Genomic DNA, 25,513 nt, shown 5'->3' on the forward strand with positions numbered 1-25,513 from the left:
AACTTGGGATTCCTTTTTGTGACTGAAATAGTTGTATCATCTTATTGAGGATTAACTTTCTTAGGGGTGTAAAAGATAAGTCTTTTTTTATCTCTCAAGTGTAGGTGTAGACTAATTTCACTTTAAACTGTATAGGCAGCTTGTGGAGGTTAGTCATATGTATTGACAATGCGATAAGCAGTTTTATAGTTTTATTGCTAATTTTATTTTGTTGCAAACTACGAATTTTTATATCATAAGAAGTCAAGGGAAGTACTTATTGTTATTTTGAGGTAGCTGGTCCTTAACAAACGTGAAGTAAAACAGCATGTCAGCGGAATTCAAAGGAAAAGCTGTTACAAGTAAGTAAAGTTAAACAAGAATATTGTCCTTACTTGCAGCTTCTTTGTATTCTACTACAGGGTTGCCATGGAATTTTCAGAACCAAATTCCCTGACTTTTTCTGCGATTTCCCTGACCTTTTAGGCCAAAAGTGTGAATGTTTACAGCACGTTTTAAGTGCTTATAATTAAATAAACTCTCTATATTAAGTTTTCCAATGTATTTTTCGCAAAAAAATTAATTAGAAATATTTTAACTATAAATAACAGTCTTAAGAGATTTTTTAGAGAGCATTTACTTTACAAAAACAATTCTAGACATTTTTAAGGATTGCTCTAGAGTGTTCTGTGTTAAGAGAGTTTGAGGAGAAACTTTCATTACTCTTTCAATAAAGACAACCCCAGAAAATTGCAGCCACTAAAATCAAATTCCCTGACTTTGTTGAAATTTTTAAAATTCCCTGACTTTTCGGCCCATTTTTAAATTCCCTGACTTTTCCAGGTTTTCCCTGACCCGTGGCAGAACTGTAATCGTTTAGTTCTTTAACTCCTTTTAATTTTAATGAACCATTTCAGTTTTGGGACCAGTTTCGCCCAAACATTTAGGCAAAACTTTAACGCACGAACATTTACCATTCAATTATGATACGATTTTGTCATTGTCGTTGGATGACCAATCTAATGATCCGATGGCAGAGACTCCCATGAGTATGGAGAACTTATGGTGGATTAATAAGAACCCGTAAGAACGATATTAATGGAGATTAAATTAACTTTAATCAATTGTATTTAAAAATATTTCTAGCTATCATCACAAGGAAAATAACAAATACGGTGACCTAGCGACTCGAGAAGCCATTCTACACGAGTTGAAATTCTTTAAAGAAAACGGAGGGGGAACTATTGTGGATAATTCTTCGGCTGGGTTAAACCGTATACCTGAATTACTCGAGAAATACGCTCGTGAAACCAAAGTTAATATTATCTGTGGAACAGGTGAGATGAATTTTAGATTATATACTATTTGAGGAATGAGGACATAACTTGAAATTAACGAAAATGTCAGGCCAGGGTTGCCACGGAATTTTCAGAACCAAATTCCCTGACTTTTCCAGGTTTTCGCTGACCTTTTTCTGAGATTTTCCCTGACCTTTTTAGGCCAGAAACGTGAATGTTTACAGCACGCTTTAAGTGCTATAATTAAATAAACTCTCTACATTAAGTTTTCCAATGTATTTTTCGCACCAAATTGAATAAGAAACATTTTAACTATAAATAACGGTCTAAGAGATTATTTTAAAGGCGTTTACTTTACAAAAACAATTCTAGACAATTTTAAGGATTGCTCTAGAGTTTTCTGCGTTAAAAGAAGATGAGGAGAAACTTTCATTACTCTTTCAATACAGACTTATCCCCAGAAATTTTACCCACTAAAATCAAATTCCCTGACTTTTTCGGCCCATTTTTGAATTCCCTGACTTTTCCGGCCCATTTTTGAATTCCCTGACTTTTCCAGGTTTTCCCTGACCCGTGGCAACCCTGTCAGCGTTATTTGGTTTGTTTTCTAGCTTACTAAGTCACTCAAAGACTATTGGACGCTATTGGATATTTTAACAGTTTTTGAGAAACTATGAAGATTTACGTTTTATTTTTAATATTTTATAAGGTTTCTACATTAGCCCGAGTCAGTCGCAAACGCGGTTAGCCTATTCGGAAGAAAAAATGATTGAATTTATGCATCAAGAATTGGTTGAAGGATTTCAGGATACTAAAATGAAGTGCGGGATTATTGGAGAAATAGGAACATCTTGGCCCATAGATGGTATTTGTTTTTTTTTAATTAGCCAACAATCGTTTCTAAATAATTAATACTCTAAATTTCAAATCAGATTTTGAGAAGAGAGTTTTAAGAGCAGCGGCTCAAGTGCAAGAATTTTTAGGATGTCCAGTTAACATTCACCCAGGACGAAGTGACGAAGCTCCGTTTGAAATTATGAGACTCTTTCAAGAAGCGGGAGGGAAAAGCTACAAGACTGTCATGTCACATCTAGAACGTAAGGGAGTTATTAAAATGGACTGGCAAAGGTGTGAAACATTGTGTTTGTTGTCATTAATTGATTTTAAAAATTTTTCCTTTTGAAAACTTTTAAATTTTTTAAATTTATTTCTTTCTTTTTTTTTTTTTTTTTTTTTTTCCCCAAACCCTTTTTGAGAATTTAAGTTTCTCGTTCCCTTGCCAGTTAAAGGGAGGGTGAAATAGAAAATCAAGTGATTTTTTATCGATTCTTCTACTAATTATAAGACCAGTCTGCATAGTGAAACACTCAGGAAATATCTCCGAATGATTTTAAAATTCAAATTAGGTTCAGATTACAAGGATAATTTTAAAGAAGGTCCTCCGGCCAATCGCGTAACGCCCTGCCTTTTTGTTAACAAAATTCTCGTGGCACGTTCCGTGTTGAATGAAATTTATCACGAGATTTGATATAAATTTGCGCGCGACGTGACAATCGTGGCGCGAGACACGGAACGTGCCACGAGAATTTTGTTAACAAAAAGGCAGGGCGTTACGCGATTGGTCGGAGGTCCTTCTTTAAAATTATCCTTAAAATCTGAACCTAATTTGAATTTTAAAATCATTCGGAGTCTGTATTTCCTGAATGTTTCACTATGCAAACTGGTCTTATAATTAGAAGAAGAATCGATAAAAAATCACTTGATTTTCTACTTCACCCTCCCTTTAAAGGAAAAGGTAACTTAATATAGTATTATACCTTAAAAGAATGTCTTTTTCTAAATATAAAAGGAAAATCATATCTCATTACAAAATAACTAGCATTTAATTAGTCTTAAAAACGTGGCCTACTGCGCCATCCGCCCTTGGTTTAGTGGCGTCTGCTAAACCGAACTTCTTACCGTTGTTACCTACCCTTGCCCCTCTCAGCCTGTGAGAATTCAACCAATCCCGTAGGATTAAGTGGTTCGATTTAGCAGACGCCACTAAACCAATGGCGGATGGCGCAGTAGTCCTTGATTATTTTTAAGACTAATTAAATGCTAATTATTATTATTTTGTAATAAGAGATCATTTATTTTTAAATATTTTTCCTTTTATGTTTAGAAAAAGGCCGTTCTTTTAAGGTATAATGTTATGTTAACACGCTTTTCCTTCAATTTCCTAGATTTTTGGTGGTAAGCTCAAATTTATTATTTACTATTTCCATAGGTACAATTTTTGAGAATACAAAATTGGCGGAATTTCTAAGTTGCGGAGTTTTTTGCGAATTCGATTTATTTGGAACAGAGTCTTCGCATTACCAATTGAACCGCGCCATAGATATGCCGAGTGATGCTCAAAGAATCGCTCGATTATATAAATTGGCTCAACACGGATTTGAAGAAAAAATTCTTATTTCTCAAGATGTTCACACGAAACATAGATTGGTAAATCCGATATTAGGTACATTACATTGTTGACATAATTTAGAATTATTATTTCAGATGAAATTTGGGGGTCACGGTTTTTCTCATATTCTTCTGAATGTCATTCCAAAAATGCTCGAGAGAGGTTTCACTCAAGAACAAGTTGATAAAATAACAATTGAAAATCCCGCTCAATGGCTAACATATTGGTAAACATACTTAAAGGGAGGGTGAAGTAGAAAATCAAGTGATTTTTTATCGATTCTTTTACTAATTTTAAGACCAGTCTGCATAGTGAAACATTCAGGAAATACAGATTCCGAATGATTTTAAAATTCAAATTAGGTTCAGATTTGCAGGATAATTTTAAAGAAGGACCTCCGACCAATCGCGTAACGCCCTGCCTTTTTACTAACAAAATTCTCGCGCCACGATTTTCACGTCGCGCGCAAATTTTATCAAATGTCGTGATAAATTTCATTCGACACGGAACGTGCCACGAGAATTTTGTTAACAAGAAGGCAGGGCGTTACGTGATTGGTCGGAGGTCCTTTTTTAAAATAATCCTTAAAATCTGAACCTAATATGAATTTTAAAATCATTCGGAAGTATTTCCTGAATGTTTGACTATGCAGACTGGTCTTATAATTAGTAGAAGAATCGATAAAAAAAATCACTTGATTTTCTACTTCACCCTCCCTTTAAAGGGAGAATGAAATGGTTTTCTGGCAATTTAATTTTTCCTTTGACTGTAAATTAAATTTTTTATAATCACTGATACTTTTTTTTTTTACAGATTTATTTCTTTTTCGCTTTTCCCGAGTTAGCATCGTCCTTTGGTCTCGCTGATCGAGCAAATTGCTAGATAAGAAAAGTGTGATGAATTTAATCCATAATTTATACTTTTGATAATAAAAAAACTGGAACTTACGACTACTATTGGTTTTCCCTTTAACATAAATCCGTGTGTTTCATTTACAGCTTTAATGGCTTGCTCTTCATTGGCTAAAGTTACAAAAGCTTGACCTTTCATTCGTCCTTCCATTAACCTTATATCAAACATGTTTTTCTCGATTTCATCTCGCCTGTTTATGTATCTCCCAAATATACTTATCAAGTCTTTATCATCAACTTGATTGGCTAAGTTCTTGACGTAGAGTCGGTAAGTGGCTTCACCGGGGGCGTAGTTTTTGAAAGCAGTGTGGTTTTTCATTTCTGATATTATAAACATAAGTCTTAACTCTTAAGACATAATATTCTGGCAAGAAGCGATATCTAGTTTATTAGGGAGAAGGTATAAATTCTCCACATTTCCAGCTTTATCTCCAGTCCAAACGTAGGTCCGGAGTTAATCCCCGCCTCTAAATTACAAGCAGCATCTCATTGGTTCTTGAAAACTCACGTCAGCGCGACGCGAATGACGAAAATTACGTATTTTCCGACTGAGGAGAGGCAGCGAAATAGCCTGGCGCCTCCTTTTACGTCCCCCCTGGTATTTTCAAAGGGGGACTGGGACTATGGCGCGCGAATAATTAGGCATCTTATACCTTCTCCCTAATAAACTAGATATCACTTCTTGATTCTGGGTTAAAAGTTTTGTTAAAACCTTGAGCGGAGATTTTATTTCTCTCTAATTCCAAGTTGCTAAGGAATTTAACTCCTTTCCAAATTTCTTCATTGTCCGATGTTTCTTCTTTCTCCTTGGTTTCAATTTTCTGTGGTTCTATCACTCCAAAGCCTCCAGATTCTACAACACTAATTTCTGACGAATCTTCTTCATTACCTAAGTTATAATAGATATGAAATTATTGTTGCTGGTCCCAAGATCAGAAAAAAAATGGAGAATCAGGAAGCCAGTTTGAAAAGCCTTCGCTGAACTCATTAGTTATCGTTTTCCATTAGGGTCGCCCGAGATCGCTCCGTATAGAGCTATCTCTGAAGGCTTAGTGTGACGTCACCCATTATATTTGCCCATAGATTACCAAAGCGGTACCAAACATTGCCGCCCACTGCCAAAGCTAATCCTGTGACGTTTTACCTAGGCGCTGACGTCACAACTGAAAGCGTTTTTCTTTGAGGTGATCCGAGCGCTCCCGGAGCGCTCCGAAAAAAAAAATCGTCTTTCATAGAAAAAAAACGAGCTGCTCCGAGAAGGAGGCGCGTCTTACATTGACCCAGTCGCTCCCTCCCGGTTTGCTCCCGGATTGATCCCAACCGCTCCGACTCTAGAGACGGAGCGACCAAAATGGAGCGCCTGATGAAGTCACAAAACCGCTCTGAAAAAACGTTTGTCTTTCATTGGGAGCAATTACATTCGGTCCTCCGAGCTAGAGCGATGACGTAACACGAAAATAAGGAGCGATCTCGGAGCGCTCTCGGGCGACCACAAAGGAAAACGCTATGAGATAGCTCTACTTTCTTGTTATGTCATCGCTCTTCTCGGAGCAGCTCGTTTTTTTTCTATGAAAGAGAGCGCTCGGATCACCTCAAAGAAAAACGCTATTAGTCGCTCCGTCTCTCACGTTGGAGCAGTTGGGATCAATCCGGAAGGGAGCGACTGGGCCAATGGAAGACGAACTTTTTTTATTTTTTTTTTCGAGCCGTCAAATCACCCCAATGGAAAACGCTATGAGACTTTCATCCAATAATTTACGAGATTTCTCAACCGACTTAAGTGACGTCCCTTTCTCCTCACTTTTTTTTATAAGTAACAATTAATCATACTTTTTCCAATAACTAATTCTTCCCCCTGTTTGAAATTGAACTGAATCTTTTTCGACTCCAATTCAACCGTTTCAAAAACTTTGGATGGTTCAATCATTTTGTCAGCGTCTCGCGTCTGAGTTTGTGATGCGACTGGTGTGATTATTTTTTGAAGTTTGGGCCTTTTTATTGGTTTCAGTGGTTTTTTGGTGGCTGGCCTTTTAGTTCGGGGTTCAGATATCATTCTGAAATGCAAGTGTCTACGTCATTATCATTATCATTGCATTTTGAAGGTCTCTTTAAATCGGAACACCACCAACATATCTCTCGGTGTTTCATCTTCTTCACTTTGATATTCAGATTCCTCCGAGGATATTTGATCTTCAAGACCTTTTCTTGGTCCCATAACTATGACTTTATCATTGGCTGTTATGACAGGAGGATCTGGCAATAAAGGGGTTGTAGGGGTTGGTTGTCCAAATGGCGCTGGCATGTTCATTTTGTTCATTAGATGTAAAACCTGAATTAGCAGTTAAACGAATGTTTAACTTCCACGCAAATTTTGTAGGATGGAAATATTACTTGGGTGTAAAATTTTGGAACTGATGCTAAGGCGCTACTGATATTTGCAATTATTGATGGGGTTGGAGGTGGATATTTGTATCTTAATAACGGGGAAGGAGGGTAATTGACCCCCAAATGGGGCGCAATGGCATTTAATTGTTTGGTGAACTCCGAAATTTTGTTGGTGATTCTTTCTTTTTCGTTTTCCAAATTTTCCGCTTCATTTTGAGCAATAAATCTGTGACTATAAAATTCAATATTAGGCCTAGGAGCGAATGAATGGACACAACTTGATCCAACCAACCCTGTAAAGTCAGATTCATGGGGAAAATTAACAGACTGCTGAGGTTTGGCAAATTGTACCACTAAACGCTGACCAGCCAGTTCTAATTGATGCAGCCGTTGTAAGGCGCATTCTGCTAATTCTTTAGTGGGAAAGGAAGCGAAAGCTGAGTAGCGCTGATTATAGAGTATTTATATTATTTTATTACAGTAACATTTATATGGGTGAATTAAATTGTGTTATCATTACCATTTTGCCATAGTTTGGCATGCATCGAACAGCTGTTGCCCCATATTGTTGCAAAAAATTTATTTTGTCCTCAACTGTGAAGTCTTTCGAAAAATGTCTAATGAAAAGTGTACTTTCATGCATTATTAAACAAATTTAAACATTCACACGTGGTGAAAAAACTTTTAAAATTTGCAAAAGTGTCTGCTTCGCAGTAGGCTCCAATCAAAGAACTTGAAAGAAGTTGAAGGAACTCATCTCTGATTGGATAATTTCACAGGGCGAGGAATCTTGGTTCTGTTCAGTTCGGTTTTAAGTCACTTAGACTCCAGTGTCCTCTGCTCTCAACACATGCTGGGGAAACTTTGCTGACCAAAACAATTACGTTCATAATTAATCTTCAGTTAATAATCTGATACTAATTATTACAAAGTGAGTTTTATATCTTAATTACAAAATGTTTGAATCGAGGTTTTTTTTAAATTTGGGTTTAGAGGTCTTAATATTTAAAGGGGTCATATTTAATTTTTTTGAATCTTAAGCCTTGGCCAACACGTGTACCAGTCAGTCGGGCCAGGCTGTGTGTACACTGTACAGTACAGTACTTTGCCGGGCACTTTGCATTGCTGTGCATTGTTTCCGTAAAATTCCATTGCAATTAGTACCAACATTTCTACTTTTACAGAAAAAAATGTCTACATATTTGGCTCAGCAGCTGAAAAAGCTCGCAGTGCCACAAACAACCTTGTTGTTACCGGAAAAGGTTAAACCTTCATTGTTATTTGATCCCAAAGAAGCTGCGACATTAGAAAGAGATACTGTTTATGCGATTGGTATTAATTTTATTGCACACTTTCTGTGACAGTTTGCTCTAGCAGTGGCTGTAGCACCTTACCTATTACTAATATCACTATCTTCAGGTTTGACTGGCCTAGAAGAGTTAGAACTTTTAAACAATGACTTCACTGTATTTGAGGCTACTTTATTTAACGAAACCTCCAAACATTTTGAGCGCTCTGTTCAGACCAAAGAAGATAATGAGAAGTTGGATCGTATTATTAAAAGGTTTCTGATTATGGTATCACCCTACATCCTTTTGAGACCAGCGCACAAAGCTTTAGAATGGCTAATACACAGGTATTGAAAGACCTAACCATTCAAATTAATAGAGCTTTCTCAGTTGTGACGTCAGTGCCTAGGTAAAACGTCACGGGCTTAGCTTTGGCAGTCGGTTGCCATGTTTGGTACCACTTTGGTTCTATGGGGAAATAGCATGACGTCACACTAAGGCTTCTGAAATATCTCTATAAGCTCCTTGTATTTATTTTGTAAGCTTTTGTTTTCTCAAAGATTTCATATTCACACATTCAACATTGACGACGTTGTTGGATGCGTATTACCATTTCACGAAACTAAGTTTTTTGTGCGGTTCCTTCAACTTTTGGATATAAGTAGCGTAACTAGTCGTTGGAATTGGCTGGAACCCTTACAAAAGCCAGGTGTTCCATTGGCAAAATCAACGCTCCTTAATCATTGTTACGCTGATCTTAGTTTCATGAAGTTTGTTTGCGAATTAGTTCCGCAAGCCATTAAAGTATGATTAGTTTTAGTTTAATAATGTTGATGATATACTAATTGCTAATTTTTCATTAAAGGTTTCATCGAACATCTCGCATCCGTCTTTGAAAACGACACTTTCATTTTACACACTGACTATCCTGGGTGCATTTGAAAATTGTCAGATGATATCCGAAGAAATGATGACTTTATTACTTCCGTACCTTTTGAAGGGTTTAAAGTCTGATAATCAAGATTATCTGTGCTCATCCTACATGATTTTATCGCAAATGGTTAAGAAAACCACTTTAGCTCCTGATTTTTTAGACAAAATTTTGGTGAAATTAGTGGAGGTACAAGTTTATACGAGTGTCTTTGTTCCAATCCCAATTTTTAATTCATTTTATGATGAAATGTTTTTATCTCTTATTTTTCCAGCGAGCTAAACCCGACTGTTTAAAGGAGTGTACCGTATGTTTGTTGGTCATCTTTCAGTATCAAAAGCCATCCATTTCTAAAGAGTAAGTATAATTTACCCCAAACTTTATTGACGGCTACACTTTCGAGTGTCAGAACTCTGGTGTTGCCCGAGATTCAGAGAGATATCCAGAGGTGTGCAAGTGTTCGTTAAGTTCGTGTATCTAGCCGAGTACTCGTTAAGTTCGTGTATCTAGCCGAGTACTCGTTAAGTTCGCGCGTCTAGCCGAGTACTCGTTAAGTTCGCGCGTCTAGCCGAGTACTCGTTAAGTTCGCGCGTCTAGCCGAGTACTCGTTAAGTTCGCGTATCTAGCCGAGTACCCGTTAAGTTCGCGCGTCTAGCCGAGTACCCGTTAAGTTCGCGCGTCTAGCCGAGTACCCGTTAAGTTCGCGCGTCTAGCCGAGTACTCGTTAAGTTCGCGCGTCTAGCCGAGTACTCGTTAAGTTCGCGCGTCTAGCCGAGTACTCGTTAAGTTCGCGCGTCTAGCCGAGTACCCGTTAAGTTCGCGCGTCCAGCCGAGTACCCGTTAAGTTCGCGCGTCCAGCCGAGTACTCGACTCGATTACAATATATTGAAATATTAAAATCTTAAATACCCAAATCCAAGGCTTATAACTTTAGCAGACGATGTACCTCTATGTGCTTAAAAACTAAAATACCCCCCCCCCCCTTGGAAATATTACTTAACTGAACCTGCTAGTTTTAGCTGTTCTGTAATTATCCAAATTTATATGGTTTTTATTGTACCTTTCAGACTTTTCACCGCCATAATTAAGCAGAAGGGCATTATTGGCGAGTTGGAGTCTTTATCAGAGTCATTTCATTGTGGTCCTTTTCTACAACCACTTATAACCAAACTTCTTTCTAAGACTATCGCTCCCGTGAAAAATGAAAAGAAAGGACCCTTTCGTTGTCTCCTCTCCATTCTGAAATCAATACGGTTGGAAACCAAAAGTATTCGCAAAACCGTCAAAACCCTCTTCAAAAAATACGTTATTAAATTTGACAAAAAAGATACTGACAAGAAGAATATTAGCGTTAAAGACCGAACAATTAAATGTTTCAATCACTTGGAACGAAGGTATGTTTTTAATTCACGTTCAACTATGGTTAAAATCATGGATAGATAAAGAATGCGCGTGAGCTTGAAATTTGTTTTCACGGTATAGGATAGGCAACTCCCTATCTCGAACGACAGCTTATTCTTTATACACTCTGTTACAACATCGGTTGTCAGCACGCGCAAAGCTAGGTCTCTATGTGACGTACCTTTGTACGTGCTGTCAAGAGACTAAAAACTTCAGGATCTTCAGGATTTAAAATATCCGCGAGTTTTTTAGCTCGAGTGCACGGACCTCTAGGCCTTAGTTTCAAATACGTGTATTAGGCTGTAGGCAACTTCACACGTATTTGAAACTAAGGCCTAGAGGTCCGTGCACTCGAGCTAAAAAAACTCTCGGATATTTTAAATCCTGAAGATCCTCAAGTTTTTCATCTCTTGACAGCACGTACAAAGGTACGCCACATAGAGACATGGGTTTGCGCCAATGAGATAGAGTTACAATTCAAATCGACTTACCGTGAAACACATTGTTTTATTAAAGCACGTTTATCAAAACATGACAGCGCCATCTGTGAGCCTTTAGCGGAACTAATTACAACTTTTACTTGCTTATTTGCAATCAGAAACATCGTTATTCGTTAAGGTTTTTTATTTCATCTATTTATTAGATTAAAAGGACTAGAGTTTTTATTATTTAACTCTCGTATTTTATTTAACACGTTTAAAAAACTATCTTGACAGCTTCTTACACAGATTATAGCAGCAGATGGTAATTCAAGTGATTAATAGGGGGCGCCACCCGTATTTGATAAAGATTCATGCTCGACAAAAAGTGTATCACGAAACGTCGATCTCGAGATCTCACGTTGTGACTCTAGGTTTAATACATATATTCTATCTCATTGGTTTGCGCGTGCTGACAACCGATATTGTAACAGAGTATATACAGAATAAGCTGTCGTTCGAGATAGAGAGTTGCCTATCCTATAGAGTGAAAACAAATTTCACGCTCACGCGCATTCTTTATCCATGATTAAAATTTTGTAACGAGGTGAAATTTATTATGATTCTTTAGGTATCCCGTTGTTGTTGACGAAGAAGTTAAAAAGTTTATGACTTTCGCCAAACCAAAGGCTAAAAGCAAAGTTCGATTAATTTTATATTCAGTTGGAACCGAAAAATTATCCAATAAGAACAAAGACATCTTGTTCCTGAACATTTGTCATCCAACCGTCGCTAGAAGAATTTTGGGAGTCAAACACTTAATCAAATCCATTCGTTTAGGAAAGGTATTACTACTCCTTTTCTAGTTCTTAATGAAAATGATTAGTGATTCAAATGCAATTTCTAGATAAAGTCTGCGGACAAAGATATTATAAAAGAAACGTTACAACTTCGTTTAAACGATGATGAACCTGAGATAGTTCAAACCATACTGGAATTAGAAGAGAAATTGATGAGATATTTCACAGTTGAGGAGATCTTTTCGTATCTGATGAATGTGTTAAAGAGGGATGACGTAAAGTGGATGCGAGTGAAGAAAAACGTATTTCAATTTATTTGCAATGAAGAAGAATTATACGATAACAAAGAGCGGGAGAATGAGTTAATGAGGAGCGTCTTCAACTTTATGATTAGTTCCAATAAGGAAACTCCAGCTATTCTCAATGAAGTTATTCTTCATTCGAAGTTTGCCAAGTCACAAGCTTTTTTCACTGCAATAAACCAATGTACGTTAAATTCTATTTAGATCCAATTTCTGGGATTAAATAGCCGGGGACACTGTTTAAGACCATAGTTTGGGCATGGATAAAGAACGCGCGTGCGGAAATTAGTTTTCACTCTACAGGATCGGCAACTCCCTATCTCGAGCGACAGCTTATTCTGTATATACTCTGTTTGTAACAACATCGGTTGTCAGCACGCGCAAACCTAGGTCTCTATGGAACGTAGCTTTGTACGTGCTGTCAAGAGACAAAAAACTTCAGGATCTTCAGGATTTAAAATATCCGCGAGTTTTTTAGCTCGAGTGCACGGACCTCTAGGCCTTAGTTTCAATTTCACACGTATTTGAAACTAAGGCCTAGAGGTCCGTGCACTCGAGCTGAAAAACTCGCGGATATTTTAAATCCTGAAGATCCTCAAGTTTTTTGTCTCTTGACAGCACGTACAAAGGTACGTCACATAGAGAAACAGCTTTGCGCGTGCTGACAACCGATGTTGTTACAAACAGAGTATATACAGAATAAGCTGTCGTTCGAGATAGGGAGTTGCCGATCCTATAGCGTGAAAACAAATTTCCTCACGCGCATTCTTTATCCATGGTTTGGGCTTAAATAGCGTGAATGATTTGCTAAGCTATTTAGGCCTAAATTTTGGGCTGCGCGACTATTTAGGCCCCCCAAATTGTGAGGAGACAATTTTTGGACCAAAATAGGAATGACCGCGCTTAATAGACAGGGACTATAATTTGGGCCCACACATAGCCACTTCGTTTGTTTTTAGCACTGCTAAATAAATATATTCATGCGAAAATAATATATAGCTCCCTATAAGTATGAAACTCTCCATTTAAGCCATGATTGTAAACAGCATTTTCTTCCATTGAAATTTGTAAAAAGTTTCTAATGCCACCTATTAAGAGTTTTTGGCGTTAAAAAGATGAAATATTAATTTGTTTAGAAAATTTTCAAATTTTATGTTGTAATTAAATGGTTAAAGGTCTGGACGTTATTATGATAATTATAACTGATTAAGTACATGTCAAAATTATCATAATAAATTAATAGATGGCGCGAGATTTTGACGAACGAGGCTAGCGCCTACACTGGTACTTTCCCCGGCCCATCGTGCCTTTCGCGGACACCTTAGGTGGCGGCGGCGGTTTCGCCCCCCCTTTTACTCGTAGTACCGAAAGTTCTCCCAAGGGGCGTACAAGCGTAAGCGCGCCAAATTTGGGAGCAAATGCTGTAGTATGAAAATGTACTACGTTTCATACTTATAGGGAGCTATATATTATTTTCTTATGATATATTATAATTTGTTTTATTATTTTTTAGTTTTGGAGTCTAAGAAAATGAAAGTACCAGAAAAGGATTGCAAAGACAAGGAGTTGAAGCGATGGAATCAGCTTCTTATCAATGGTATAACCGAATCGTTGAAGAAGATCGATCAAGGAACGCTGAATAAAATTGTGTGTCTCCATTTTATTTAACTCGGTTTAAAGTTTAGTCAAATAATGTTTTTAATTTATTTAAATTTTTGTTAATCTGTTGCAGGCATATCTGGAGGTTATTGCAAACGACAATAACACCATCTCGACGTTTGTCTCGCTCAGCGCTTTGACATATATTGTAAACAGCTCGTTGTCTTCCAGTGAACGAATAAATGCTGCTCGTAAATCCATCAAAATTTTGAATCAGATGTTACCGTACGTGATGCAAGAGGAAGCCATCAAACACGATACTCTACAGGGTTTGCTGCTCTCCAAACTTCCTGTTTCGCTACTCTCATCAACCTTGAAAGACATTTTTAGCCTTCTCAAGGCTAATACTCTCGATTCTGTTGAAGAAAACAGCCAATTTTGCGACCTACAAGCTGACTCTTTTTATTTCATCGCTAATCATTCAAATGACAAAAATGAAATTCGGATGACTCTTTTCAAAAAATATTTGGAACAGTTTTTAGGGGTAATTTTTAATTTCTCTTAGTTATAGCAAAAGTATATAGATATAAAAACGAAAAGTACCCTTCGTTGAAACTTGCTCGCTATGTGCAATATGAGAAGCCCTCCTTTATTCCAGAATAGTGTCGACCCCCCCCCCTCTGTGTATGATTACCTTCCCGAGCGTGGCACAGGGAACGAGCCGTGAATAGGCTCATAAAGTAGCAGATTATTATCAGTATTATGTACTGCTATAAATCTATGACGTCAAGAAGCCCTTCCCTGATTGGTTAGTTCCTGTAGGCGTTGAGCGGAGGGTAGTTTGCTTCTCTGTATACATCAGGGTTCGTACACGACCTGGAAAACCTGGAAAAGTCAGGGAAATTGAAAATGGGCCTAAAAAGTCAGGGAAATTTAAAATGGGCCTAAAAAGTCAGGGAAATTTAAAATGGACCTAAAAAGTCAGGGAAATGTCAGGGAAAAATATATTGGAGGGAAATTTAAAGTATAATGGTGACCAGAAAAAGTTTTGTCTGAGATTTGAGCAAAGCCCCAAATTCGCGGAGCTCGCTTCGCTCACTCAGGTTATTTATGATTTACTTTAAATTAAATTTAAACGAATTAATTGGCTAATTTTTATAAAAATAACTCGTGCAAAAATTATTTGAGTGAATATAGATTGGTTTTCATATACGTTCGCCATGTACGTTACTGCAAATGGTCAGGGAAATTTGTGGAATTTAGTCAGGGAAAACCTGGAAAAGTCAGGGAATTTCATTCCAAAAATTTTGTACGAACCCTGTACATGTCGTCTACTTCCAAAGACAGGGAATTGTTAATGAAGTGTACTTTTGGATTTTTATACTATATACTTCTGATTATAGGCCTTTCTAAGGGGGGGGATTATGGGTAAAAGGTCCAATGACACTATTCCTCAAGGCAATTCAACCCTACCAAAATTATCACACAAATAACCAAAGTCAAAAACCCCACGCCCTCATATTTATCCTGTTGATGGGCGTGTGATGCCCTAAGCCCCAGAAACCTTTTTCTCCGTGATGTAAAAATGACGGTCAATTCATATGTTTCTAACTCACTCGGTCTAATAGTTGAGTCAGCTAATTTGCCAGTTTTCTCATTTTAGACTCTGTTTGAAGAACCTGAGAAAAAACTGAGGTTCTTATCAAGGTTTTGGCTCGAGCATTTGAAGTTTGGAGTAGACGGGATTTCTTTCGAAACTAAATGGCCTAATATTCAATTTATTTCTTTGGAAATTGCGGAAGAGTTTTTGTCGTCATTTACAAATCCGGAACCTTTTTTCAAAGAAGATATCATTAGTAAGAATAAGTAGTCTAAACTTGTTTGATTTGTTTCGGGAAGCCGAAATCCGAACATGCTTGATGAAGAGGCGCAAAACGTTTGCTTTTATTACAATTGCGCTTCATTTCTTCTAGTTACCTTTCACCTTTTGGCTACTCTCTGCGCTCCTGATGAAAAAATACGAAGTTTGGCAATCAAATGTGTCACCAACATTTTGAATAAGATAGGGAAGGTTTCTGAACCTAACGCTTTCCTGAATTTGTTCTCTTATGTTAAGGAACACGAGGAAGAAATCATTTCTGACGAAAAGTAACTTTAACAAGACGACCCAAGGGCTCGTAATAGTAGCCACATCGTACGAGTGAATAGCCCCTCTATACTCTACCCTAATGAGTGGATAACCCCTCTATACCTTACCCTACTGAGTGAATACCGCTATCTTTTACAATGCTTAAATGATTTACCGTGCATAAAATCAGAGTGAATACAAATTCATAAGTATCCGACCCCACAGATAAAAATTCAAAAGTATCCGACCCCACAGATAAAAATTCAAAAGTATCCGACCCCACAGATAAAAATTCAAAAGTATCCGACCCCACAGATAAAAATTCAAAAGTATCCGACCCCACAGATAAAAATTCAAAAGTATCCGACCCCACAGATTAAGAGGTACCCCACCCCACATCACCCCGACATTTTAGAGATAAAACTAAAAGATAAAATCTCGGGGTTTGTTTCAAGTCTATATGGCTCAGTGGTAGCTGCGTGAGCGACCCCGGTTCGATTCCCGGGTCTGACCTGAAAAAATTTTAATTAAAATTAAATCTCTAACTGAGCCCAGTTACCCCTATGGGTGGGTTGTGGTTATATAAAGTTCTTTTAAGCTAAAATCCGACGATAACGAAAGCGACAACCCCGGCCACTACTACTACTACAGCTCGGGTCAAACTAAGAGCCTCATCGTGTACTACGATGTGGCTAAAAACAGTTCAATGTACTATTGCAAGTTTTACACTTTGGAATCCTTTTTTTTTTTTCAGCCAATTTTCATTTTTGTTTTCCGCTTGGCTTTCTCCGGCTTTAAATGATCCAGAAGCCCAGAAAGAAGGTCCAGCCACTCGTAGACGAACAGCGACCATATCAATCACTCCAGAAAGCGTAGTTTTGAGAGAAATTCTCAATTTATGTGCTAGTAATCAAGTAGAGGAACATTGTCAATATGGCGGGGTTCTAATGTTGAAGCAATCCAACTCGCACGTTAGTATGAACGACTTTTAAAGTTACTCCATGGATAAAGAATGAGGAAATTTGTTTTCGAGATTAAAATCCTGACAAAAGAGTATTTCTTTCGTCTCTTATCAGCATATAGAGACCTAGACTTACGTCTGCTGTCAACCAAAGCTGGAACCAGGGTTCATACAAACCGGGAAAACCTGGAAAACTCGGGGAAATAAATAATTAACAAAAACCTCAGGGGAATTTAGAATTTTTAGTAAAGTTCAGGGAAATCAGTGAAATTTGCGTCAAACGGGGGGGCCAATAGTTAAGCAAAATGTTCACTAACATCCCCATAGGATTAACATTACACTAAACTTTGGAGCCTTATAACTCTGGTTCTACAAGAGATACGGGGATATCCTTTGACTATGTTATAGTATGCAACCATACTATAACTCGGGATTAAGACAAATAGAGCCCGAGTAATTAAGAAAAATGTTCAAAAACATACTCTCCATAGGAATAGCATTACACTAAACTTTGGAGGCTCATAACTCTGGTTCTAGTAGAGATACAGGGATGCCCTTTGACTATGTTATAGCAGAAATATATTACCTTACACGAAGTTCACTTCAATAAGGGTTAGTACCGTGGACATCATCTATGAAGAGAAAACCCGAAAAAAAAACTTTGCAAGAGTGAAGAGGCGTGAATTTTTTCCCCCTCCCGACGCGCGCTAGTCGCGAAGTGAAAAAGTCTTCCTCTCGAGAGAGAACTGTGATAAATGGCCACTGCCAAGATAATCTGACGTTTCCTAGAAACGGCGGGATTCAACTGTATTTCGCGCAAGTGAGAAGCCGCTGCATAAGATACAACCATGATACGATTGTAATAAAACCGGTTTTACGCACATTTTCCTCACTACGCGACGCTAGTGTTTTTATTTTCACCTCTCTGCCTCGCTGTCCGGGAGGAACGGTACAGTTTCTAGCCTGTAAAAATACTTCATAGATGATGGCCGGCGCGAGGTAGGGAGAAGTGAACTTCGTGTAAAGTAATATATTTCTGGTTATAGTCCTATGTGCCCCCCCCCCCCGCTCCTTCGTTTACATTTCCTCCATAGGATACTGTATATACGGCAAAAACCTGGAAAACTCAGGGAAGAATGTGGGGAAATACCTGGAAATCTCAGTTAAATTTCTTTTGCAAAAGTTGTATGAACCCTGTATACAGAGTATACTTATCGAATAAGCTGCCGTTGGCGATACAGGAGCTGCGTGTCCTCTAGTATGAAAACGAATTCCTCACGCGCATTCTTTATCCATGTTTACTTGTTTCAAACTTTTTCGCAATTTTTAGTTTTTTACTCATTTGCGGTTGAATTTGGCAATTCTTTAAAATAAATTTCCACAGGAGTTGTTGCTTGGTTTTGTAAACCTTTTCAATAATATTCTGGACGCTTATCATAAAGTTGGCAAGCTTCCTCCCATTCCCGCTAGAATAATCAACGAAATACTTTCCAAGTTCACGGAAGAAACTGCCTCTTTCGTCGTCAGAATTGATTCCTCCCTTTTTCTAGCGTTAGAGAGGGGTTTGAAGTCGACAATAAGTGATTTGAAAGGAGAAGGCTTACCACAAATAGTTGCTAAAGTTGTAAGGAATTTTTATGTCCTGGTCCATAATTTGGGTTGTTTTAATGAAATATATATTTTTTTAAATAGATTAACAAGAAATTTTTCGCTGCTCTTCCTAATAACGATGTCAAGCAAAAGTTGCTTACTTTGATATTAAGCGCTTGCGTCAATGCTAAAAATCTGGATGATAAGGATAAGGTTTACAAGTCCTTGCATAGGGTAAATAACTAAAATCATTTCTATTGCAAATTGTGAGGCCCCAAATCTATATTTATTTATATTTGAAATTATTTATTAGATTTGTTTCGATGGTAAAATTATTAGCAAAATTTTGCAACTTTCCGATCACGCAGCTGATGTACAATCTGTTAAAGAAGCCAGACTCTCAAGGTACTTGTTATAATTCTACGCTGCCTTTTGCTTCTTTTAACTAATGATTCGCTTCATTAGATCAACGGCTAGCAGTCCTTATTCTCCGGAAAAAGTATTAACTAGCGATTCTACGATGGAGCTCTTGAATAGCGCGGATTGGAAAAAAATAACCTTCCTATTAGAGGCCATACAAAACAAGAGCCAAATTCTAGAAGTTGAGCTGATTGTTCCTGCCTTGTTTGATTTGTTGAAGAGGTTTTTATCCTACGTTTCTCTTAACTTTTAATGCGCCAAATGGTGTCTGCAATGTAAATAAAATCTTTTTAGGAGTTTGGAGTTTGAATCAAATCCAAGATCGGAATATTTACGACAATTGATTTTGTCAAGTCTTCTCAATTGTTGCCAACAACTGAAAGCTAAAATTGAAGAAAATACTGCAAATTCAGCGTTGTTTTTACCTGAAAAGTTTCAGGTTGAATTAGCAGTGACGTGCATTCGACATTCGCCTAATCCACAAACCCAAAATCTGGCTTTAATTCTACTCAATTTGGCCGCTGTGATGTACCCGGTAAATTTTATACTTATTCATACTCTGAAACCTTTAAAGGGAAAATCAGGTGATTTTTTTTTATTGATTCTTCTAATTATCGAAATAATCTGCATATTGAAACATTGAGGAAATACCTCTGAATGATTTTAAAATTCGTATTAGTTTGAGATTTTGCACATATGACCAATCGTTTAGCACCCTGCCTTCTTATTAACAAAATCTACATGGCACGCTCTAAATTTCGCGTCATGATTAACTTTTATGAAATCTCGGTCTAAATTTCATTTGCCATTGTGCGTGCCACAAAAAAATTTGTTGTTTCGCTATCCTTTATAATAAGAGAATTGATGAAAAATCACTTGGTTTTCTTTTTCACCCTCCCTTTAAAGCAAAGCGCGGGTCACGTGCTTCCCCTATAAGTTGACTTTCCTAACTTGTAGGGGAACCACGTGACCGGCGCTTTGCTTTAAGCAATACAATATTATATTTTTCTAATTTCCGGTTTTCAGAATCATGTTTTGCACAATATAATGGCCATTTTCACCTTCATGGGAACCAACATGGTGCGTCAAGATGATAGTTACAGTTTCCAAGTTATTTCGAAAACTATAGAAACAGTGATTCCGGCATTAATGCGGGCAAGTCAGTTGCAAACGGAAGAGATTGCTTCGGCTGTGGTTCAAGTTTTTGCGGATGCTTTTTACGATATTCCCCGTCATCGTAGACTACCATTATTCAGCAAACTCATTTCCGTTTTGGAACCTAACAAATATTTGTGGCTACCTTTGATTCACTTGATCGCTTCTCGAAGTCAGACCAACACTAAAATAGATTTGCGGAAAAACGAGGAAGATAAGGTACGTGACCTACTCCATTTTTTTCCCTCTAGGATTTATTGCCATTGTTTTTACTTTTGCGCTCTTTAGAGCTAGCGAAAGTATTGTTCCTACCCTTGCTCGCAGGCTGGGCGCCTTTTATATCCCCGTTTCCCCCTTTTTTCGCGTACACGGTCGGATATTTGCAAAGAACCACTCTTAGGTGGCTCTGCAACATCAACACAATTTTTTATTTAAGAAAATATTTTGCGCTTTGGATCCCCACTTTTCTCCTCAGATTATTGACTAAGCAAGCTGAGCCACGGTGGTATGTTGACAAGCTACAGTTATTTGGTAAAGTGTATCTCGTGAAGAGATAATCGTCGCCTGGGAACGGAACCGATTCACTTATTTAATTGAACTGTAAACCAAATTCTGACTAGATTGGTTTTATTCATAATCGGAATGCTATTTTATAAACAATGGAAAAAAACCAAAAATTATAAATTTGTTGGGGTCATATTATAATGAATATACAGTAATACCAAAAACGGATTTATGGGATAAGAACGTCGGAGTTAGCGAATTCACTCCCCATCCTCGCATACTTTATTGAGAAACTTCGTCTGCTTATATTTTGACTCCACCCACAAATTCTGTATATAGCTACTTCTAGAGATCGAATTTGTGGGTGGAGTCAAAATATAAGCAGACGAAGTTTCTCAATAAAGTATGCGAGGATGGTACTAGAGGCTAAAGCTATGATCCGACGTTCTTATCCCATAAATCCGTTTTTGGTAATACTAATTCTAGTCTAGTACTAGAGGCCGCGCAAAAGTGTAATATGGCCGGTGCCATCTTGTTTATTAAAATATTCCAGTTTTGTCCAATTAACATTTTTTTTCCTATTCGTAACATTTTCAGGCCAAAAATGTTTTACCTGAAGCTGTAGAGTTTGCGATAGAACTTAGTTTGACTCAAAATCCAGCTGTTCAAATTGCAGCCGCTAATAAACTGGTGCAACGCATTTCAGCACTTACAACCGACACTTGTAAGATTTAAATTAAATTAAACTTTGGAGTAATTAAAAAAATAATAACGCTATTCTAAATAATAGTTACGAAAAAGAAACAAATTAAGGCAAGCCAAGAGTCGAAAACGAACGAGAACGAGGATTTTTTATTTGGGAACAAACAACTGACGGAAAAAGACGTGAAATATTTGAAATACATGGGGATATTCTTCATCGCTTCTCTTATTTCATCGGAACAGTTTATCAGTCAGATCGTTGACCTAAACGAACAACAAGTGTCAAAGATGGAAGCCTATTACACACAATTTTTGGAATCAACCCTAAAATATTTACAACAAGTGGCTCATCTAACCCAAGAAAATTCGCAAAATACTTCGTTCCGATTTTGGAAATCTTTGCAACACAAAATTTACGATCTTATTGAAAAGGTATATGATAAAATCAGGATGGTATGCTCGGAAGGAGCATACCAGTTTGTCCTCCAATATGGCTAAGCAATCTAAAACTTTTCACTCTGTAGATCAACGCTCTTTTACCCAGCAACCAATTCGTGTTCGTCATCCAAGGCCTAATGCATCACAAACTTCCAGTTGTCTGTCGTAAAGCCATGGAAATGTTAAATGCCAAACTCTTACACCAATCCAACTTCTTTGGAGAGGGCGACATTCCATTGCTGCTAGATTTGATCAAACCTTTAACAAAAATCGCTAAAGGAACATCGAAACAAGGCGCATTGGAGAAAGAAGAAATTATAGTCAACCAACAGACTGCCCTGATTGGCTTAAAGCTCCTGAGCAAGACCATTGGAACCAGTCATCCATCTGCCTTTAAGAAAACCATAGAAGTCGTCATTAAAATTGTTTCCAAAGAAAACAACCCGCCTCAGCTGAAGTCCAGCGGGTTTTTATGTTTGGCTGAGTTGTGCAACAGTTTGAGAGCTCATACCTTGCCTTACCTCAACCAGTTTGTTCCTTTGATTATCGATATTCTGGAAGATAAGGAGGCCTTAGCCAATAACGAGTTGTTGCTCTTGAGTTTGGTCACGACAATTCATAGAGTTGTCGAAAATTTGTCGCCATTTTTGAGCCCGTATCTTCACAGTTTGGTAAAGAATGTCTGTTTGTTATCGGATAGCGAGACTAGTGGACAAAAATCTTCCATGGTGCAAATACGTTTGAAGATTGTTAGGGGCCATTTGGCGACGGATGTTCCATGCAGAATCATCTTGCCCATTGTAAAAGCTTGTTACGAAGAGCTGTCAAGTGTGGGGAGTCAACAGGTAAAGATTAATTAAATAACATTGTAGTTGGAAATTCCATATAAATTTAAGAGATACAAGAGAGACTAAGATTATGAACAGTTAATTATATCGGACCAGCAAAGCATGCATTTTTTTTTTACATCCTAGTTCAAGGAACCCAAACCATGGATGAAGAATGCGCGTGAGGAAATTTGTTTTCACTCTACAGGATAGGCAACTCCCTATCTCGGGCGACAGAATATTCTGTATACACTCTGTTACAACGTCGGTTGTCAGCACGCATAAAGCTAGGTCTCTATGTAATCTAGCCTTGCGCGTGCTGACAAGAGACAAAAAACTTCAGGATATTTTAAACTGATTTTAAATCCTGAAGATCCTGAAGTTTTTTGTCTCTTGTCAGCACGCGCAAGGCTAGATTACATAGAGACCTAGCTTTGCGCGTGCTGACAACCGATGTTGTAACAGAGTATATACAGAATAAGCTGCCGTTCGAGATAGGGAGTTGCCGATCCTATAGCGTGAAAACAAATTTCCGCACGCGCATTCTTTATCCATGTCCAAACCCAGTGTATACCCTCCCTCTAGCTTATTGTTGCTTGAGACAGAAAATTTTGCGCTGTTAAGCACTTGAAATACTGATCTTATTGTAGTTGGTTTTGCAACAACTTCTGAAATTACGGTTTTGTTTTTGCTAGATGGCGATTGGCCCATTGTTATCTATTTTATCCAACTCTGTTTCGCGGTTGGAGAAGAAGGAACTATCTTCAAATTTACCGGAATTGCAAAATTTCTATTTGACAGCGCTGGATTTCCGAAAATGTCAACCGAAGGTACTGCGCAATAAAATTTAATAACTTCTCAATGTTAATTCTTGTTAATTTAATTGTAGAATCTTTTATCGCGAGTAAATGCGGTTGAAGATCACGTGATTGAATCCATGATTTCACTTGTTTTGAAATTATCGGAAACTTCATTCAGACCCATATTTTATCAAGTGTTTGAATGGGCTACCGTTGAAGAGGATTATATGCGAGAGCGAATTTTAACTTTCTATAGACTAACATCCAGGTTTGGTTAAATTAAATTTGAATCGAAAATAATCCGTAGTCTTAATTGCGGATGGTAATGAAGAAATATTTTGTTAATTAGTTTGGCAGAAAAGCTTAAAAGTTTATTCGTGCTTTTTGCTAGTCACTTTGTGACCAATGCTGCCATGATTTTACAAGCAAACAATGTGGCAACAACAGGTGATTACAAAAAAGTTTGCTCGGAGAAATTGTTGATGATAATCTTATAATTTGTTCATTGATGGATTTCAGAGAAACCTTTCTTCGGAAGTGGCAAAAAAGCAACAGATAAAGCGTGCCAACTGTTACAATACATCCTTTCAACGCTACATCTTTGTTTTCTTCACGATAACAAATATCTGGTTGACAAGGATTGTTTCAATACATTAATGCAGCCTTTGGTGGATCAAGTAGAAAACACGCTGGGTGAAGAGAGCCAATACGAAGAACGAATATCTAAATATGTCAGTCCCTGTTTGGCCCAGTTTGCGGCCGCAACTTCGGATGATAGCTGTTGGAAGTCATTCAACTATCAATTACTGCTAAAGACGAGGAATTCTTCACCCAAAGTTCGATTCGCGGCGCTTTCTGTCTTACAAGAAGTCGTGGAAAAATTGGGAGAGGATTATATGTCCCTCTTACCCGAATCAATACCATTTTTAGCCGAATTAATGGAGGGTGAGTTTAAATTTAAAGGAGTTGACTAAACGTTTTCAGCCACGTTATAAATTTAGTAGTGGGTAAATACTAGGCCGTTCTATAAAAAAAGCGAAAGCATTCCTGGGTAAAAAGTCCGATGGCTGTTTTTCTCACGCCAATAACCAACAGAAAAAGCCTTTTTTTTTTTTGCTCCAGTTGAATTGTCGAGCTAGGGCTTAATGAGTTAGCCTTACAGCTCCAAATTTTTTGGGAAAGCTAGAGGTTGAGGTTCTTATTGAGTGCCAATTTAAATTGCGCCAGAGATGTGAGGGAGACCACTTCAGGGCGTAGGGAGTTCCAAATGGGGATAGTTCTTCTAAAGAAGGAGTGTTTCAGGGGGTCTTTATGAGAAGGAGGAAGGAAAAGTTGGCGTGGGTGTCCGCGGGTGTTGTGAGAGTGATGAGGGTAGGTAAAATATTTTTGCCCGGGAGTTTTAAGGACCCGGAAGAGACTTACAAGGTCTATATACGTCCGCCTAGTTGACAGGGGAGACCAACCAAGCGCTGTTTGTCTAGATTGACGAGGTAAGTGACAAAGGGATTTAGAAAGTTTGGACTATCGAGTAAATTAATATCTCGGCTCAAGGAGGGGTTCCAGAGCTGGCTACCAAATTCAAGCAGGGGTCGCACATAGCAATTGAAAGCAGGGGTCGCACATTTACACGGTTGATATACATGTAACCAAATGTAACGGGACCTTTAGAACCTTTGGCCCTGAGCACAGAAACCTTTTCGTAAAGGCCTATGCCTATACATAGTTTCCACTAAAGGGGTTTTTGCCATTGAGAGAGAGGCTACCATTCAATACTTGACTCAGAGAGGGCCCCGCAATACTGCACTGAACTTTAAGATGAGAGATGGGTGGAATTTTCTGTAGCTTGTTTAGTGAAACTATCTATTCTCGAATTTCAGCCACAAAGGTCCCATAAGTCATTTGAAAAATGCACCTCTATATTTATCATTTAAATTTTTATTTTCGCAAAGGCTTAGTGGAGTTTTATGTTGATGGTTTTTTTTTTCTTGTTAAAGATGAAAGCTTTGAAGTGGAGGAACAATGCCAAGCTGTCGTTTCTAAAATGGAAAATATTCTTGGAGAACCTTTAATGAAATATTTTTAATAGAAATTATAATTGTCATTTCCTAATAAATAATTTTGAAGTTAGGCCTAGGTGGTAATTTATGATTTGAATTTTGACTGTATTATTTTTAGGGATGTAGTGCGCCGCCATCCTGTGACACTTCTTATTCGTGAGTAATTCA

The 25,513-nt window shown here is 37.8% G+C and overlaps 3 protein-coding genes across 6 annotated transcripts; 2 read left to right on the forward strand and 1 right to left on the reverse strand.

Annotated features, from left to right (window-relative positions):
- The first annotated feature begins 111 nt into the window (after positions 1–111).
- Positions 112–4,673, forward strand: LOC149717081 (N-acetyltaurine hydrolase). Of its 2 annotated transcripts, XM_089835083.1 has the most exons (8): positions 112–341; positions 897–1,062; positions 1,126–1,316; positions 1,987–2,142; positions 2,210–2,374; positions 3,547–3,764; positions 3,822–3,952; positions 4,540–4,673. In XM_089835083.1, coding segments are annotated over exons 1-8 (1,062 nt in total). In that variant the 5' UTR covers positions 112–307; the 3' UTR covers positions 4,541–4,673. The 2 variants fall into 2 exon arrangements, with proteins under 2 accessions (XP_089691209.1, XP_089691199.1); XM_089835073.1 differs by lacking the exon at positions 4,540–4,673 and having other exon boundaries at positions 3,822–3,956.
- LOC149717082 (RNA-binding region-containing protein 3-like) lies at positions 3,504–7,779 on the reverse strand. Of its 3 annotated transcripts, none has more exons than XM_089835060.1 (8): positions 7,543–7,778; positions 7,315–7,469; positions 7,029–7,248; positions 6,767–6,966; positions 6,468–6,691; positions 5,350–5,526; positions 4,675–4,958; positions 3,504–4,604 (listed from the first exon to the last, which is right to left on the reverse strand). In XM_089835060.1, exons 1-8 carry the CDS (start codon positions 7,663–7,665, stop codon positions 4,542–4,544), a joined length of 1,446 nt encoding a protein of 481 aa, XP_089691186.1. In that variant the 5' UTR covers positions 7,666–7,778; the 3' UTR covers positions 3,504–4,541. The 3 variants fall into 3 exon arrangements, with proteins under 3 accessions (XP_089691186.1, XP_089691177.1, XP_089691174.1); XM_089835051.1 differs by having other exon boundaries at positions 7,029–7,254; positions 7,543–7,776; XM_089835048.1 differs by having other exon boundaries at positions 7,029–7,469; positions 7,543–7,779.
- A 69-nt stretch (positions 7,780–7,848) lies between these two features.
- l(2)k09022 (HEAT repeat containing 1 homolog l(2)k09022) lies at positions 7,849–25,415 on the forward strand. Its single transcript, XM_089835025.1, has 28 exons — positions 7,849–7,953; positions 8,207–8,354; positions 8,442–8,658; positions 8,872–9,115; positions 9,177–9,431; positions 9,517–9,599; positions 10,310–10,636; positions 11,694–11,907; positions 11,970–12,348; positions 13,678–13,811; positions 13,897–14,307; positions 15,427–15,619; positions 15,737–15,911; positions 16,646–16,862; positions 18,237–18,476; positions 18,545–18,676; positions 18,756–18,847; positions 18,908–19,084; positions 19,157–19,397; positions 19,889–20,236; positions 21,119–21,245; positions 21,312–21,655; positions 21,748–22,506; positions 23,184–23,318; positions 23,378–23,556; positions 23,638–23,735; positions 23,808–24,233; positions 25,283–25,415. The coding sequence occupies exons 2-28, from the start codon at positions 8,213–8,215 to the stop codon at positions 25,369–25,371; spliced, it is 6,378 nt and encodes a 2,125-aa protein (XP_089691151.1). The 5' UTR covers positions 7,849–7,953; positions 8,207–8,212; the 3' UTR covers positions 25,372–25,415.
- Positions 25,416–25,513: the final 98 nt, after the last annotated feature.

Source organism: Phalangium opilio, unplaced genomic scaffold, assembly GCF_054372755.1.
Source record: "Phalangium opilio isolate 3A_F unplaced genomic scaffold, DU_Popi_V2 ptg000003l_1, whole genome shotgun sequence".
Classification (NCBI taxonomy): Eukaryota; Metazoa; Arthropoda; class Arachnida; order Opiliones; family Phalangiidae; genus Phalangium; species Phalangium opilio.